This window comes from Delphinus delphis, chromosome X, assembly GCF_949987515.2.
Source record: "Delphinus delphis chromosome X, mDelDel1.2, whole genome shotgun sequence".
Lineage (NCBI taxonomy): Eukaryota > Metazoa > Chordata > Mammalia > Artiodactyla > Delphinidae > Delphinus > Delphinus delphis.
The window spans coordinates 75,311,552-75,327,414 of NC_082704.1; the positions used below are offsets into that span (position 1 = coordinate 75,311,552).

Consider the following 15,863-nt stretch of genomic DNA (forward strand, 5'->3'; position numbering starts at 1 on the left):
ATGCAATTCTTCCAGATTGCCTGGGTGTTGGGCCATTTAACAAAGAACAGATGTCTTTGATGGCAACAATTTGTCCCAGCTGTGAGAACTGAGTGAGAAACCTTTTGGGACATCTAAAATCAAGCTTGCAGGCAGGTTCAGAAAAATATAAAAACCTGATAAATATCCTCTATATTTTTCACTATCCACTAGTACCCCTGTAGGGATTTTTCTGATGGTGCCAAGCATTAATTCCACAGTGAAGGTTGGTGTTTCTTTTTGATATAAACTTAATCCAGTATTCTTGCTGCTTGCTTTCATAAATACACACTATTCATTTCTGTAAGATGTTTCTCAGTTTTCATAGTTGGCCTAGAGAGCCAGAAGCCTCCTGCCCTGAACCTAGTCTGCCTCTTCCACTCACTCTGATGCAGCTTACTTTCCAGCCAGCCACCCTAGACAACCTTCTGTTGTCTGTCCAAACATTTCTGCCACTTCTTCTCTGTGCCTTTACTCAAGGTGTCCCCTCTATCTGAAATTTCCTTCCCTTTGCTTCTTCTCACCTTTGACAGTTCTGTACATCTCCATAACCACAGGTCATATCCCACCTTCTTCCAAAGATTTCAGAAACTACCCTATTCTGAAATAAGTTATCTCACCCCTGACATTGCATTGAAGATTATACACACTCATAGTAGCTACCACATTCTACCTCAGGAGAGTTATTAATGGGTGGATTTGACTCCCTGACTAATTTGTAAGCCTCCTCCTCCCACCACAGGATAGAAGGTCTATCTCCAACTACCTCACTCCTCTCAGTATAGCCTAACACAAGATCTGCAGCATATTAGGCCCTTGAAAATGTTTGTTCATATACTCTTTCAATAAGTATTTATTGATAACCTCCTATGTGCCAGGCACTGTGCTAGTTTTACAGGGGATATAACAATAATCATAACAGTCAAACATCTATGTTCTCATGGTACTTATATTCTATTATGCAATATAGATAATAAATAAACAAATAAATATATCTTATGTAAGACAGTAGTAAGTGGTATTTTATTTTATTTATTTATTTTCTTAACATCTTTATTGAGGTATAATTGCTTTACAATGGTGTGTTAGTTTCCACCTTATAACAAAGTGAATCACTTATACATATACATATGTTCTCATATGTCTTCCCTCTTGCGTCTCCCTCCCTCCCACCCTCCTATCCCACCCCTCCAGGCGGTCACAAAGCACCCGACCTGATCTCCCTGTGCTATGCGGCTGCTTCCCACTAGCTATCTACCTAACGTTTGTTAGTGTATATATGTCCATGCCTCTCTCTCGCCCTGTCACAGCTCACACTTCCCCCTCCCCATATCCTCAAGTCCGTTCTCCAGTAGGTTTGTGTCTTTATTTCTGTCTTACCCCTAGGTTCTTCATGACATGTTTTTTGCTTAAATTCCATATATATGTGATAGCATACGGTATTTGTCTTTCTCTTTCTGACTTACTTCACTCTGTATGACAGACTCTAGGTCTATCCACCTCATGACAAATAGCTCAATTTCGTTTCTTTTTATGGCTGAGTAATATTCCATTGTATATATGTGTCACATCTTCTTTATCCATTCATCCGATGATGGGCACTTAGGTTGTTTCCATCCCCGGGCTATTGTAAATAGAGCTGCAATGAACATTTTGGTACATGACTCATTTTTGAATTTTGGTTTTCTCAGGGTATATGCCCAGTAGTGGGATTGCTGGATCATATGGTAGTTCTATTTGCAATTTTTTAAGGAACTTCCATACTGTTCTCCATAGTGGCTGAACACTCCGACCAGCAGTGCAAGAGTGTTCCCTTTTCTCCACACCCTGTCCAGCATTTATTGTTTCTAGATTTTTTGATGATGGCCATTCTGACTGGTGTGAGATGATATCTCATTGTACTTTTGATTTGCATTTCTCTAATGATTAATGATGTTGAGCATTCTTTCACGTGTTTGTTGGCAGTCTGTATATCTTCTTTGGAGAAATGTCTATTTAGGTCTTCTGCCCATTTTTGGATTGGGTTGTTTCTTTTCTGTTATTGAGCTGCATGAGCTGCTTGTAAATTTTGGAGATTAATCCTTTGTCAGTTGCTTCATTGGCAAATATTTTCTCCCATTCTGAGGGCTGTCTTTTGGTGTTGTTTATGGTTTCATTTGCTGTGCAAAAGCTTTGAAGTTTCATTAGGTCCCATTTGCTTATTTTTGTTTTTATTTCCATTTCTCTAGGAGTTGGGTCAAAAAGGATCTTGCTGTGATTTATGTCATAGAGTGTTCTGCCTATGTTTTCCTTTAAGAGTTTGATAGTTTCTGGCCTTACATTTAGGTCTTTAATCCATTTTGAGCTTATTTTTATGTATGGTGTTACGGAGTGATCTAATCTCATACTTTTACATGTACCTGTCCAGTTTTCCCAGCACCACTTATTGAAGAGGCTGTCCTTTCTCCACTGTACATTCCTGCATCCTTTATCAAAGATAAGGTGACCATATGTGCGTGGGTTTATCTCTGGGCTTTCTATCGTGTTCCATTGATCTATCTTTCTGTTTTTGTGCCAGTACAATACTGTTTTGATTACTGTAGCTTTGTAATACAGTCTTAAGTCAGGGAGCCTGATTCCACCAGCTCCGTTTTTCGTTCTCAAGATTGCTTTGGCTATTCGGGGTCTTTTGTGTTTCCATACAAATTGTGAAATTTTTTGTTCTAGTTCTGTGAAAAATGGCAGTGGTAGTTTGATAGGGATTGCATTGAATCTATAGATTGCTTTGGGTAGTAGAGTCATTTTCACAATGTTGATTCCTCCAATCCAAGAACATGGTATATCTCTCCATCTATTTGTATCATCTTTAATTTCTTTCATCAGTGTCTTATAATTTTCTGCATACAGGTCTTTTGTCTCCTTAGGTAGCTTTCTTCCTAGATATTTTATTCTTTTTGTTGCAATGGTAAATGGGAGTGTTTTCTTGATTTCACTTTCAGATTTTTCATCATTAGTATACAGGAATGCCAGAGATTTCTGTGCATTAATATTGTATCCTGCTACTTTACCAAATTCATTGACTAGCTCTAGTAGTTTTCTGGTAGCATCTTTAGGATTCTCTATGTATAGTATCATGTCATCTGCAAACAGTGACAGCTTTACTTCTTCTTTTCCGATTTGCATTCCTTTTATTTCCTTTTCTTCTCTGATTGCTGTGGCTAAAACTTTCAAAACTATGTTGAATAATAGTAGTGACAGTGTGCAACCTTGTCTTGTTCCTGATCTTAGTGGAAATGGATTCAGGTTTTCACCACTGAGGATGATGTTGGCTGTGGGCTTGTCATATATGGCCTTTATTATGTTGAGGAAAGTTCCCTCTATGCCTACTTTCTGCAGGGTTTTTATCATAAATGGGTGTTGAATTTTGTCAAGAGCTTTCTCTGCATCTACTGAGATGATCATATGGTTTTTCTCCTTCAATTTGTTAATATGGTATATCACATTGATAGATTTGCGTATATTGAAGAATCCTTGCATTCCTGGAATAAACCCCAGTTTATCATGTTGTATGATCCTTTTAATGTGCTATTGGATTCTGTTTGCTAGTATTATGTTGAGGATTTTTGCATCTATGTTCATCAGTGATATCGGCCTGTAGTTTTCTTTCTTTGTGACATCCTTGTCTGGTTTTGGTATCAAGGTGATGGTGGCCTCATAGAAGGAATTTGGAAATGTTCCTCCCTCTGCTATATTTTGGAAGAGTTTGAGAAGATAGGTGTTAGCTCTTCTCTAAATGTTGGATAGAATTCGGCTGTGAAGCCATCTGGTCCTGGGCTTTTGTTTGTTGGAAGATTTTTAATCACAGTTTCAATGTCACTGTTTGTGATTGGTCAATTCATATTTTCTATTTCTTCCTCATTCAGTCTATGTAGGTTCTGCATTTCTAAGAATTTGTCCATTTCTTCCAGGTTGTCCATTTTATGGTTATAGAGTTGCTTGTAGTAATCTCTCATGATCTCTTTTAATTCTGCAGTGTCAGTTGTTACTTCTCCTTTTCATTTCTAATTCTATTGATTTGAGTCTTCTCCCTTGTTTTCTTGATGAGTCTGGCTAATGGTTTATCAATTTTGTTTATCTTCTCAAAGAACCAGCTTTTAGTTTCATTGATCTTTGCTATTGTCTCCTTCATTTCTTTTTCATTTATTTCTGATCTCATTTTTATGATTTCTTTCCTTCTGCTAACTTATGGGTTTTTTGTTCTTCTTTCTCTAATTGCTTGAGGTGCAAGGTTAGGTTGTTTATTCGAGATGTTTCCTGCTTCTTAAGGTGGGCTTGTATTTCTATAAACTTCCCTCTTAGAACTGCTTTTGCTGCATCCCATAGGTTTTGGGTCGTTGAGTCTCCATTGTCATTTGTTTCTAGGTATTTTTTTATTTCCTCTTCAATTTCTTCAGTGATCACTTCATTAATAAGTAGTGTATTGTTTAGCCTCCATGTGTTTGTATTTTTTACAGCTCTTTTCCTGTAATTGATATCTAGTCTCATGGCATTGTGGTCAGAAGAGATACTTGATACCATATCAATTTTCTTAAATTTACCAAGGCTTGATTTTTGACCCAAGATTTGATCTATCCTGGAGAATGTTCCATGAGCACATGAGAAAAATGTGTATTCTGTTGTTTTTGGATGGAATATCCTATAAATATCATTTAAGTCCATCTTGTTTAATGTATCATTTAAAGCTTGTGTTTCCTTATTTATTTTCATTTTGGATGATCTGTCCATTGGTGAAAGTGGGGTGTTAAAGTCCCCTACTATGAATTTGTTACTGTCGATTTCCCCTTTTATGCCTGTTAGTATTTGCCTTATGTATTGAGGTGCTCCTATGTTGGGTGCATAAATATTTACAATTGTTATATCTTCTTCTTGGATCGATCCCTTGATCATTATGTAGTGTCCTTCTTTGTCTCTTGTAATAGTCTTTATTTTAAAGTCTATTTTGTCTGATATGAGAATTGCTACTCCAGCTTTCTTTTGGTTTCCATTTGCATGGAATGTCTTTTTCCATCCCCTTACTTTCAGTCTCTATGTGTCTCTAGGTCTGAAGTGGGTCTCTTGTAGACAGCATATATATGGGTCTTGTTTTTGTATCCATTCAGCCAATCAGTGTCTTTTGGTGGGAGCATTTAGTCCATTTACATTTAAGGTAATTATCGATATGTATGTTCCTATTCCCATTTTCTAAATTGTTTTGGGTTCGTTATTATAGGTCTTTTCCTTCCCTTGTGTTTCTTGCCTAGAGAAGTTCCTTTTGCATTTGTTGTAAAGCTGGTTTGGTGGTGCTGAACTCTCTCAGCTTTTGCTTTTCTGTAAAGGTTTTAATTTCTCCATCAAATCTGAAGGAGATCCTTGCTGGGTAGAGTAATCTTGCTTGCAGGTTTTCCTCCTTCATCACTTTCAGTATGTCCTGGCACTCCCTTTTGGCTTCCAGAGTTTTTGCTGAGAGATCAGCTGTTAACCTTATGGGGATTCCTTTTTGTGTTATTTGTTGTTTTTCCCTTGCTGCTTTTAATATGATTTCTTTGTATTTAATATTGACAGTTTCATTAATATGTGTCTTGGCGTATTTCTCTTTGGATTTATCCTTTATGGGACCCTCTGTGCTTCCTGGATTTGATTAACTCTTTCCTTTCCATATTAGGGAAGTTTTCAACTATTATCTCTTCAAATATTTTCTCAGTCCCTTTCTTTTTCTCTTCTTCCTCTGGAACCCCTATAATTCGAATGTTGGTGCGTTTAATGTTGTCCCAGAGGTCTCTGAGACTGTCCTCAGTTCTTCTCATTCTGTTTTCTTTATTCTGCTCCGCAATAGTTTTTTCCACTATTTTATTTTCCAGGTCACTTTTCTGTTCTTCTGCCTCAGTTATCCTGCTATTGATCCCATCTAGAGTCTTTTTCATTTCATTTCTTGTGTTGTTCATCATTGTTTCATTCATCTTTAGTTCTTTTAGGTCCCTGTTCAACATTTCTTGTATTTTCTCTATTCTATTTCCAAGATTTTGGATCATCTTTACTATCATTATTCTGAATTCTTTTTCAGGTAGACTGCCTATTTCCTCTTCATTTGTTAGGTCTGGTGCGTTTTTATCTTGCTCCTTCATCTGCTGTGTGATTTTCTGTCTTCTCAGTTTGCTTATCTTACTGTGTTTGGGGTCTCCTTTTTGCAGGCTGCAGGTTCGTAGTTCCCGTTGTTTTTGATGTCTGTCCCCAGTGGCTAAGGTTGGTTCAGTGGGTTGTGTAGGCTTCCTGGCGGAGGGGACTAGTGCCTGTGTTCTTGTGGATGAGGCTGGATCTTGTGTCTGTAATGGGCAGGTCCACGTCTGGTGGTGTGTTTTGGGGTGTCTGTGGACTTATTATGATTTTAGGCACCCTCTCTGCTAATAGGTGGGGTTGTGTTCCTGTTTTGCTAGTTGTTTGGCATAGGTTGTCCAGCACTGTAGCTTGCTGGTCATTGAGTGAAGCTGGGTGCTGGTGTTGAGATTGAGATCTCTGGTAGATTTTCACCTTTTGATATTATGTGGAGCTGGGAGGTCTCTTGTTGACCAGTGTCCTGAAGTTGACTCTCCCACCTCAGAGGCACAGCACTGACTCTTGGAAAAAGAGGAAAAGGGGAAAAAATCATAAATCTTGCTCTCGAAATCCACCTCCTCAATTTGGGATGATTGGTTGTCTGTTCATGTATTCCACAGATGCAGGGTACATCAAGTTGATTGTGGAGATTTATTCGCTGCTTCTGAGGCTTTTTGGGGGTCTGGGGTCTTCTGCCAGCATTCAGTAGGTGTTCTGTAGGAGTTGCTCCACGTGTAGATGTATTTCTGGTATATCTGTGGGGAGGAAGGTGATCTCCGCGTCTTACTCTTCCGCCATCTTCCCTCCGCACCTCTAGTCTCCATTAATTTAAAATGCATGAAACCAAGGAAGTGGCTTGGTTGGAAAATCAGCCTTTATCCATTCATTATGTCTGTCATTTATTTAATCATCCAGCATTGAGAACTTCTAGCACAAACGCCTGATAATGGGAATTACAACAAAATAGTCATCTCTAGGGGAACTTGTAGGCTAATAAGGGAGAGAAGATATGTACATGCATAGTAAGAACTGAAAGTTGAGGAGTTAAGTGTTATGAGAGAGGTGCAAAGCACAAGATGGGGGATTCCAAGTCATGAGGAAACACCTCCAAACCTGGGGAGTAAGGAATATCATTATAGGAATGGACCTGGTGCCTGGGCCTAGGCAAGTAAGTAGGATATGTGCTTGAGATTGTTAGAGAAGAGAGGAGGGCAAGTAGCAGTGAATTCTGAGAACACCATGGAAGAAATTGTGAAGCATGTCCTGACAACAATGACCTGTTCAGTGTGGCTGGACTGCAGAGTACAAGAAAGGAAAAGTGGGCACCAAGGTGGCAGACGAAGGTTAAGGCTAGCTTCAGAATTCCACTGTGAATACCTAAAGCAACAAAGTCACACAGGGTGGATGGAGAGAGGAGATGAATCCTCACAGCAAGTTTCAAGCTTCTCTGTACTGACACTGAGCCCTCACAGAGTTTCTCCTGATCCCTTCTGGGAATAGAAGGGCCCACACGAATTTTTCTCTACTTTCAGTTGTACCTTACTTATGCAAGACACGTTCAGCTTCCAGGGAAAGATTCACCATGGCAACAAGCTAGGCATGGACTGGTACCACAGTGAAGTGCTTCTCTCTGGCTGGAAAGGGCAGGATCTCTGCTATGTGGCCCACCTAGGCTCCCTTCCCCTTCCCAGCTTACCACCTTGGGCCTCAGTCAGCCATACACCCAATTAAGTCTCTTGTTCAATGGGGAATCTGCGTACTTTAGCTTGTCCTCTAATGAAAGATTTGCCTCGGCCTTTCTAACTGGCAAGGCCATTTTCCTCAGTGGCCCTAATTCCTGAACATGTCGTTTTGCCTGGGAGATCCAGGCTGCAAAGAATAATGTAGAAGGCTCAATTAACTTAAGAATTTTCCTTCTTTTCCCTCCATCTCACCTCGCTCTCTTTCCCTTCAGGGATATGTATCATGCCACATGGAGGCTCTATCTAAGATGAAGGCTCTACTGAAGCCACTTCCACATTTAATTTTTTCCCTGGCTTATTGCCCTACCACTATTTCAAGCTCTTTTCTTAACAGCAGCCAGTGTGAAAAAGCCTTAGGGGTTTAGTTAACTAGGAGCTCAATGTCAGTCAGCAGTATAATATGACTGCCAAAATAAAAGTTAAAGCAATTTCATTAGAAAAAGAGGACCCAGAAGGAGAGCAATGAGACCATTTGCTCTGCTTTGCTCTTCCACCCCAGAAGACAGTATCTGCTGCCTCACCAACATGCCTGAGGATGCTGCAGGTGGGAAGGGAAAGGGGCATTGTCCTGGGAGGCTGCAACCACATTGGTCTCCTGATAGTTCCTCAAAAGATCAGGCACACTCCTGTCTCAGGGCCTTTGAATGGCTCTTGTCTCTACCTGAAACACTTTCCCTAGTTCTCTTCATGACTCACTTCCTCACTTCATTAGGCCTCTGTACAGATATTGTCTCTCCAAAGACGCTGCCCCTGACCTCCTATTTAAAATAGTCCATCCCATCACGCTCTATCTCCCTTTATACTGCTTTGTTTGTCTTCATGACACTTATTAACTCCTGACACGTATTCTATCTCTTCCATTAGAATGTAAGCTCTATGAACATAGGTTTTTGTGTGTTTTCTTTACGGCTGTGTCTAGAACAGTGCCCGACACAGTGGGAGCTCAATACATATTTGCATAAACAAACTTTTTCATGCCATCTACCTCATTGTATTGCAACTTATTTTTCATTTGTCTTGTCCCCACTAGAATTTTATCTAAGAAAATTCTTTTCTCAATTATTTTGACATTTTTATTAATTACCTAGCCAATGCCTGGCATGAAAAGTGTTGGATGGATGGATGTGCTAGCAAGGATGTTGTAGAGGGGTTTCAAACATTGGATGGCATTGGTCTAGACCCACATTGCCAAATACGGTAGCCACTAGATACTTGTGACTATTGAGCATTTGAAATGAGACTTGTCTGAATTGAGATGTGTTGCAAATGTAAAATGCACACCAGATTTTGAAGACTTTGTATGCAAACATGTAAAATATCTCATCAATAATATTTTTATTGATTATGTGTTAAATAATAATATTTTGGATGTAATGGGTTAAATAAAATACATTCTTAAAATTAAATTCACCTGTATCATTTTTCATTTTTAATGTGGCTATTAAAATATTTAAGTTACATATATGACAGGCATTATACTTGTATTGAATAGCACACAGATATTTTACAACCTCCATGTTTAAACCTTGACCTTTACAGGCTTTTGAGAGTGTGTATGGGGGGGTTTGAAGTGGTTCCCTGTGACTGACAGAGAAGAGGGTTCTCCATAATCACTGCTCCTGGGGACTGGTGGCAGCAGGGTCAAATAAGCACTATGCTTTATTACTCAACCTCATCTTTCTCATTCCTGTCTTCTTTCACTCCAGCATGTCCACAGCAGCTAGCAACAAGCCAGATGGAATGTTTAGAACTTTTTACTTTCTGTCTTAGCTTCTGCCCACCCATGTTTCCCCTGATGGTGACAACAATGAACAGATAAATGGTCCAAAGGTGAGCTACAAATTGGAAGAATAAAATCTAGCCACAAGTGCCCTGGATCATCAACACCCAGCAGAATCCCCACTTTGGAAAATCTCTCTATTCCTGATAAGTGATTTTATGTGTGTAGCCAACTCCCCTAGCAAAGCCCCATGCTGGGTTATCCCAGGAGGGAAATAGAGAAGTAGAAGACAAACAACCTGCCCTTTAGGAGATTATAATAAAGTTGGGAAACAAAACTAGTGTGTACGTGAAAAGTTAAACAAGATCACAGGACAATCATACAAGAAATGTTGGGCAAAGTATGATTAAGTCCAAACCAATTACCCAGAGAGTTAGTGCTTTAGTAATTCAAATTATGGTCAGTCCTAAGGTACAGGCAGGCAGAGAAAGCTTCCTCAAGGAGGTAGTACTTGTGCTGGATTTTGAAGGATGTATGTGATTATTACAAAAGCATAGATTTCCAGAGCTTGAAGGGCCCTTAGAGACATAGTGCACTCCTCATTGTACAGATAAGGAAACTGAGGCCCAGAGAAAAATATAGTAAGTCAGGAAAAAGTTGGGAGTACAACCAAGATTTTCTACTTCCCAGTCCACTACTCTTCCCTCCAAGTGTTGAGAAGGGAGAGATTGTGTTCTAGGTGTAAAAAATGTGCAAAGAAACAAATGCTTGAATACTCACTCCCCAATCTGCCCCTTTCCTAACACACACACACACACACACACACACACACACACACACACACACACACATCTCCAAACCTGATCTGGGATCTCCTTTTATTTTCCTCAAGACTATGTTAATCTAGAAGGTGAATCAGATAACACTGAATTCAAATTCCAGGTCAAACACCAGTGCCTTTTTATTTAGTTAGAAATGCGCCAGGTGTTGATGAATGGCCTCTCTGATGTAACCCGCCATCCTGAAAGCCTTGAAGTTGAGAGACCCTTCTCCTGTTCCTTTGTGTCCTATCACCACAAGGTATACAGACTCGATCTGAACTACTGTCACTGCCTGGCTGCCCCGACTCTGGCCTTTGGTGTGGAGGTCCATGGTGTTGTTGCCTTCAGTGTACAGGTTGTCCCGGATCAACAAGCATTTGGTCCCTGTAAGGGTGATTCCCTGAAGAAACAACTTTTCTCTCTCCTCTCTCACCAGCAAGATCTGCATTTCTTCCTGGGTCAATTGGAACAAGTTGACTTCAGGATAAGAAGCTAACAACCAGGGAGGGGAATTGGTGATTATCGCTGCATCACAGCACATTCCAGTCTGTAGGAAGAGGGTGATGTAGTCTTGCCAGACTTCTTCACTAATATCCCCTATGCACTGCATGATTCAAGTAAGCTGTATCTGAAAGATGAAAAGAGTGCTTTCTGGCAAGTTGGTCTTCAAAAGAAGTTGGTTGGTAGTTGGCCCAAGATGACTGATAAACTGAAACTGAAATAAGCTAAAAGCACAGTTCGTTTCTGATGGCTTCTCCTCAGAAACAAGGTGGAGGAGGTCTTGATGACTTGTGTGAAGTTATGCCCCAACTGCCCTCTGCTGTGACTTATCAAGCTACCTCTGGAGCAGGAGTGAGGTCACAAAGGCTCTGTGGCTTCTTAAATAGTCATAATGCACCACTTCATGGGTGACTTTTGGCAGTAGCTTTCTTAGGTTATAGCTCCAGCTAGTGAGATATTGGGGCAAAGCACACCTACTTACTTCCCTAGGATACCATGGGAAGGACACCAACCCCTAATAGCAGAAAATCCCTCAAAGTAGAAAATAAGTGGGTCATAACTGAGTTGGAGGTTTGCATATAAAGCAGGACAGGTGAGGTTTAGTGTGGCAACTAGTATCTCAGACGTTGGCTAATCTAAGATCTGAGCTCTAGGTACAAAGTCAAAATGTCCACAGGCTCACTGGCTTACAACCTTTTGGGGATAAACATAATAGCCTCCTAATGATTTCCTTGCCTCCAGACTCTTTCCCTTTAGTTGTTTACCTTCTGGCCCACACCAGCTGTGAGTCTAGAGTAATTCATTTTCATTTAGTCATTCAGCAAGTATTTATCAAGCATTAACTATGTGCCAAGTATTTTTCTAAGCACTGGGGTACAGTAATGCACAGAGAAAAACCTCATGGGGTTGATATCATAATGGCAGAAAACAAATAAATAATAGATGATAGTATCCCTTTCACAGAAAATATTTTACAAGTCTAATACTTTCTTCTTCCATAATTTTCCTCTTAGTCCCAGGCCTTCTCTACTCCTGTGGGGGTCCAATCTGACATGTGACTCTTCTGCAACCTTTGACAATTCACCATCTGTATCTTAATTTCCTCTGAAATGACACTAACTTGCCTTAAGGAGGGAATGTTAGGAGGAATGATTAAATTTAATGGTGGAGAAAATCTGGGATAGCTTAGAAAATTCATTTATTCAACAAATATTTATTGAGTACCTACTGTGTTCCAGGCCTGTTCTAGACTTTGGAGATCTAGCAGTGGACAGAAAGTCCCTGCCCTCATGAAGCTGACATCCTAGAGGGGGAGACAAATAACTGAGAAAGACATTTATAGCATATCAGGTGGTGTTGATAACTATAAAGAAAAAATGTTAAGAAGATAGAGAATGCTGGGGAAGAAGTGGTGGCGGTTTTATTTAATATGAGGTGCTCGAGTAAGGATTCTCTGATATTGTGACATTTAATCAGAGACCTGACAGAAATGAGGGAGTGAACATGTGGATTTCTGGGGGAAGAGCGTTCTAAGCAGAAGGAACAGCAAGTGCTCGTGAGGCAGGAGCATGTCTGGTATATTTGAGAAAGAACAAGAAGATCAATATGACTTAAACAGAGAAAGCAAAGGGTGATAGAAGGTATAGTCAGAGAGGCACTAGGCTTAGATCATATGTAGGGCTTCATAGGCCATGTAAGGATTTGGCTTTTACTCTGAGATGGGGAGCCACTGGTAGGTTTTAAGCAAAGGAGAGATGTCTCTATAGATTCTAGAGTCTAGAAGATGCTATGTAAAGAATAGATGCTAGGGGAACCAGGGCCAAAACATGGAGACTAGACTATGACAATAATCCAGGCTAGATAAATAGAGGTTGGGGCCAGAATACAGGGGTGAGAAGTGATTAAATTTGGAATATTTTGAAAGAAGAGCTAATCGGATTTGATGATGAATTGAGTATGGGGTATGAAAGAAAGAGAATGTCTCCAAGGCTTTTGTCCTAAACAACTGGAGTTGCCCATTTTTGATATGAGATATACTATAAAAAGAGCAGATTTGAGAAGATAGGTAGAAATAAAAAATTCTGCTTTGGATATGGTAAGTTTGAGGTGCCTCTAAGACATCCAAGTAGACATGTCAGTATGCTGTTGGATACTATATAAGTTTAAGAGTTAACAGGATGGATCAGGAATAGAGATAAAATTTTGGAAGTTCTTTGCAAATATGGTATTTAAAGGCATGAGACTGGATGACAGCACCCAGGGAATAAGTGTAAATAGAGAAGAGGACCAAGGTCTGAGTACTGACAGCATTCCAACATATAAAGAAGGTAAGATAAGTGAGAAATAGCAAAGGAGATTGGGAAAGAGATGTCAGAGAAGTAGGAGAGAGAGCAGTGTCTCTGAAACCAAGTGAAAAAAAATGTATCAAAGGGAAGGGAGTGATCAGATACTGCTGAGAGGAAAAGAAGTCTGAGGATTACCCATTGGATTTTGCAATATGGAGATTACTGGTAACACTGACAAGGACAGTTTGTTGGAGTGGTGGGGGTAAAACCTGATTAGAGTGTTTTCAATAGAGAATGAGAGGAGAGAAAAAGAAGTGGAGGTAGATAATTTAGACAAATCTTGGGAGGAATTTTGCTATAAGGTGCAATAGAGAAATGGGGTAGGGGATGGTAGGTGGGGGAGAGGAATGTGGGTCAAGAAAGGGTTTTTTAAAATTGGAAATAAACATGTTATTATAAACATGTCCTTGTGCTGATGGAAATGATCTGGTAAAGTGGGAATGTTTTATGATAAAGGAAAGAAGGGACAATTTAGTAGTCGAGGGAGTATGAAATTGAGTGGACAAGTGGAGGAGTTGCCTTAGGAAGGCTCAGGAACAGTTGATTCATTGAAGGAAGATTATATGGGTTCACATGAAGAGCAGCAATTAGATTTGGTTGTGGGAGGATGTGGAAGTTCCTTTTTGATGCCTTCTATTTTATCAGTGAACAAGGAAGGAGGGTAATCATCTGAGAGAGAGGAGAACAGAAATATTTAATAACTGAGTTGAGGAAGGGAAGGTAACCGCCAATATTCATTGTGCCCTTATGATGTTCCTGATACCTGATATACGTTACTTCCTTGAATCCTCACAAGCACCTTACTAGACTTGGTTTACAGATGAGAAAACTGAGACTCAGAGATGTTGTGTAACGTGTCCGGGGTCATATACCATTAGCAAATAGCAGAGTCGAAATTTTAACTTGAAGTCCATACTCCTTTTAACTATCCCAAAGAGCATGGACATGAGGTTAAAGTCTAAGTAACTGAGTATATGATGGTGGTATTACTAGGGATAAAGAAAACTTGAGAAAGAGCCGGTGGCAGAAGTGGGAGAGGGCAAGAGGCAGGAGGAAGGTGTAAAAGATGAGTTTGTTTTCAGTCGTGATGCGTTTAATGTGCTAGCTGGAACACCAAAGCGGAACTCTCAGGGGAGAGTTGGAAGTTCCAAACTTGAGCACAGGAGAAAGGTCACAGGACTTGAGATGTAAATTTGGGAGTACCCTACCAGCAGATAAGGATATAACTTGAGAATGAGATCAAGATTACCAAGGGAAAGAAAACAGAGAGAGTAGAAGATTGAGGACAGAAGCCAGGGAAATGGATAAATAAGGGCAAAGAGGAGTTGGGAGGAAGGCAGAAAAGGAATACTGAGGGATGCTGGCAATGAATCTGCTTTACAATAAAGGCCAAGGGAAGAAAGAATGTCAAAAAGGAAAATGAATCAACAGTGTAAAAAGCTGCAAAACAAATGGAGATTGAACACTGCGAAGAGCTATTGGATGAAGCAACTGGAGTTCAAGATGATTGTAAAAGAGCCAATTGAGAGGAGTGTTTAGCATGCAGTGAGTATCTTCTGAAGACGTGGAAGTGAAGGGATACTCGGGTCATGGATTGAGGGAAGGGCTTTTAGGCTAGGGAAAAAAGCAAAATATGAGGAATGAGTAGTTTAACTAGCAAATGTTATGGATACTAAAAGAAGAAAAAAATCACTTTGTAGGGAAGGTGATATTTCAAACTGTAACATCACAATAGTGAGGTAGAAATGACCCTACAAATTGTGGCCAATACCCTCATTGTAACCTTGGTCAACTTAAGGCCCAGAGAGGTGACATGATTTGCTCAAGGTCACAAAGCAAGTTAGTGGCAGACCTGAGAGTAAGACCCAAGTTTTCCATCGACATATATACACTACCAAATTTAAAATAGATAGCTAGTGGTAAGCAGTTGCATCACACAGGGAGATCAGCTCGGTGCTTTGTGACCACCTAGAGAGGTGGGATAGGGAAGGTGGGAAGGAGATGCAAGAGGGAGGGGATATGGGGATATATGTATACATATAGCTGATTCACTTTGTTATACACCCAAAACCAACACAGCATTGTAAAGCAATTATACTCCAATAAAGATGTTAAAAAAAACAAACAGGTTTTCTAACTCCCAGACTGTTGTTTTGGCCATCACAAGTCTGATTCAGAGAACACCACTGAGTAACTGCATCTCATCTGAGAGGTGGTCCAGTGGGTCCTTGGTCCTTTCCCCACATCTGTGATGACAAAAGTTATGAGGCTACTGTAATAGTCCAGGCTTTAACTAGATTGATGGTAGTAGGCTCCCCCTGGATAAGGGGAGTGAAAGGAGGATATGGTTATAAGCCATTTCAAAAATATTCTACAGTGACTTGCTCAAGGTCTCACAGGAAACTCTTCAGAAAACCAGTCTTCACCACAAGGCAGTCTGTATTATCTTTGCCTGGTGCATCGCTGATAACATTAAATAGTAGTGGAATGATATTGGTGCTCAGAATCCTTACAGCATCATGGGATGTGAGAAGGGTGTCAGTACTCGAGTCTGGGACTTAAGAACTCCCCGGCCAAACCTGGAGTCTGAGCTAGAACAATCTGTCAT

At 40.1% G+C, this 15,863-nt stretch overlaps 1 protein-coding gene across 1 annotated transcript; it reads right to left on the reverse strand.

The window, feature by feature from the left end:
* Positions 1-10,557: 10,557 nt before the first annotated feature.
* On the reverse strand, positions 10,558-11,019 carry LOC138413962 (profilin-1-like). The gene has a single exon (XM_069540343.1). The coding sequence runs from the start codon at positions 11,017-11,019 to the stop codon at positions 10,558-10,560; it is 462 nt and encodes a 153-aa protein (XP_069396444.1).
* Between the last annotated feature and the right edge of the window lie 4,844 nt (positions 11,020-15,863).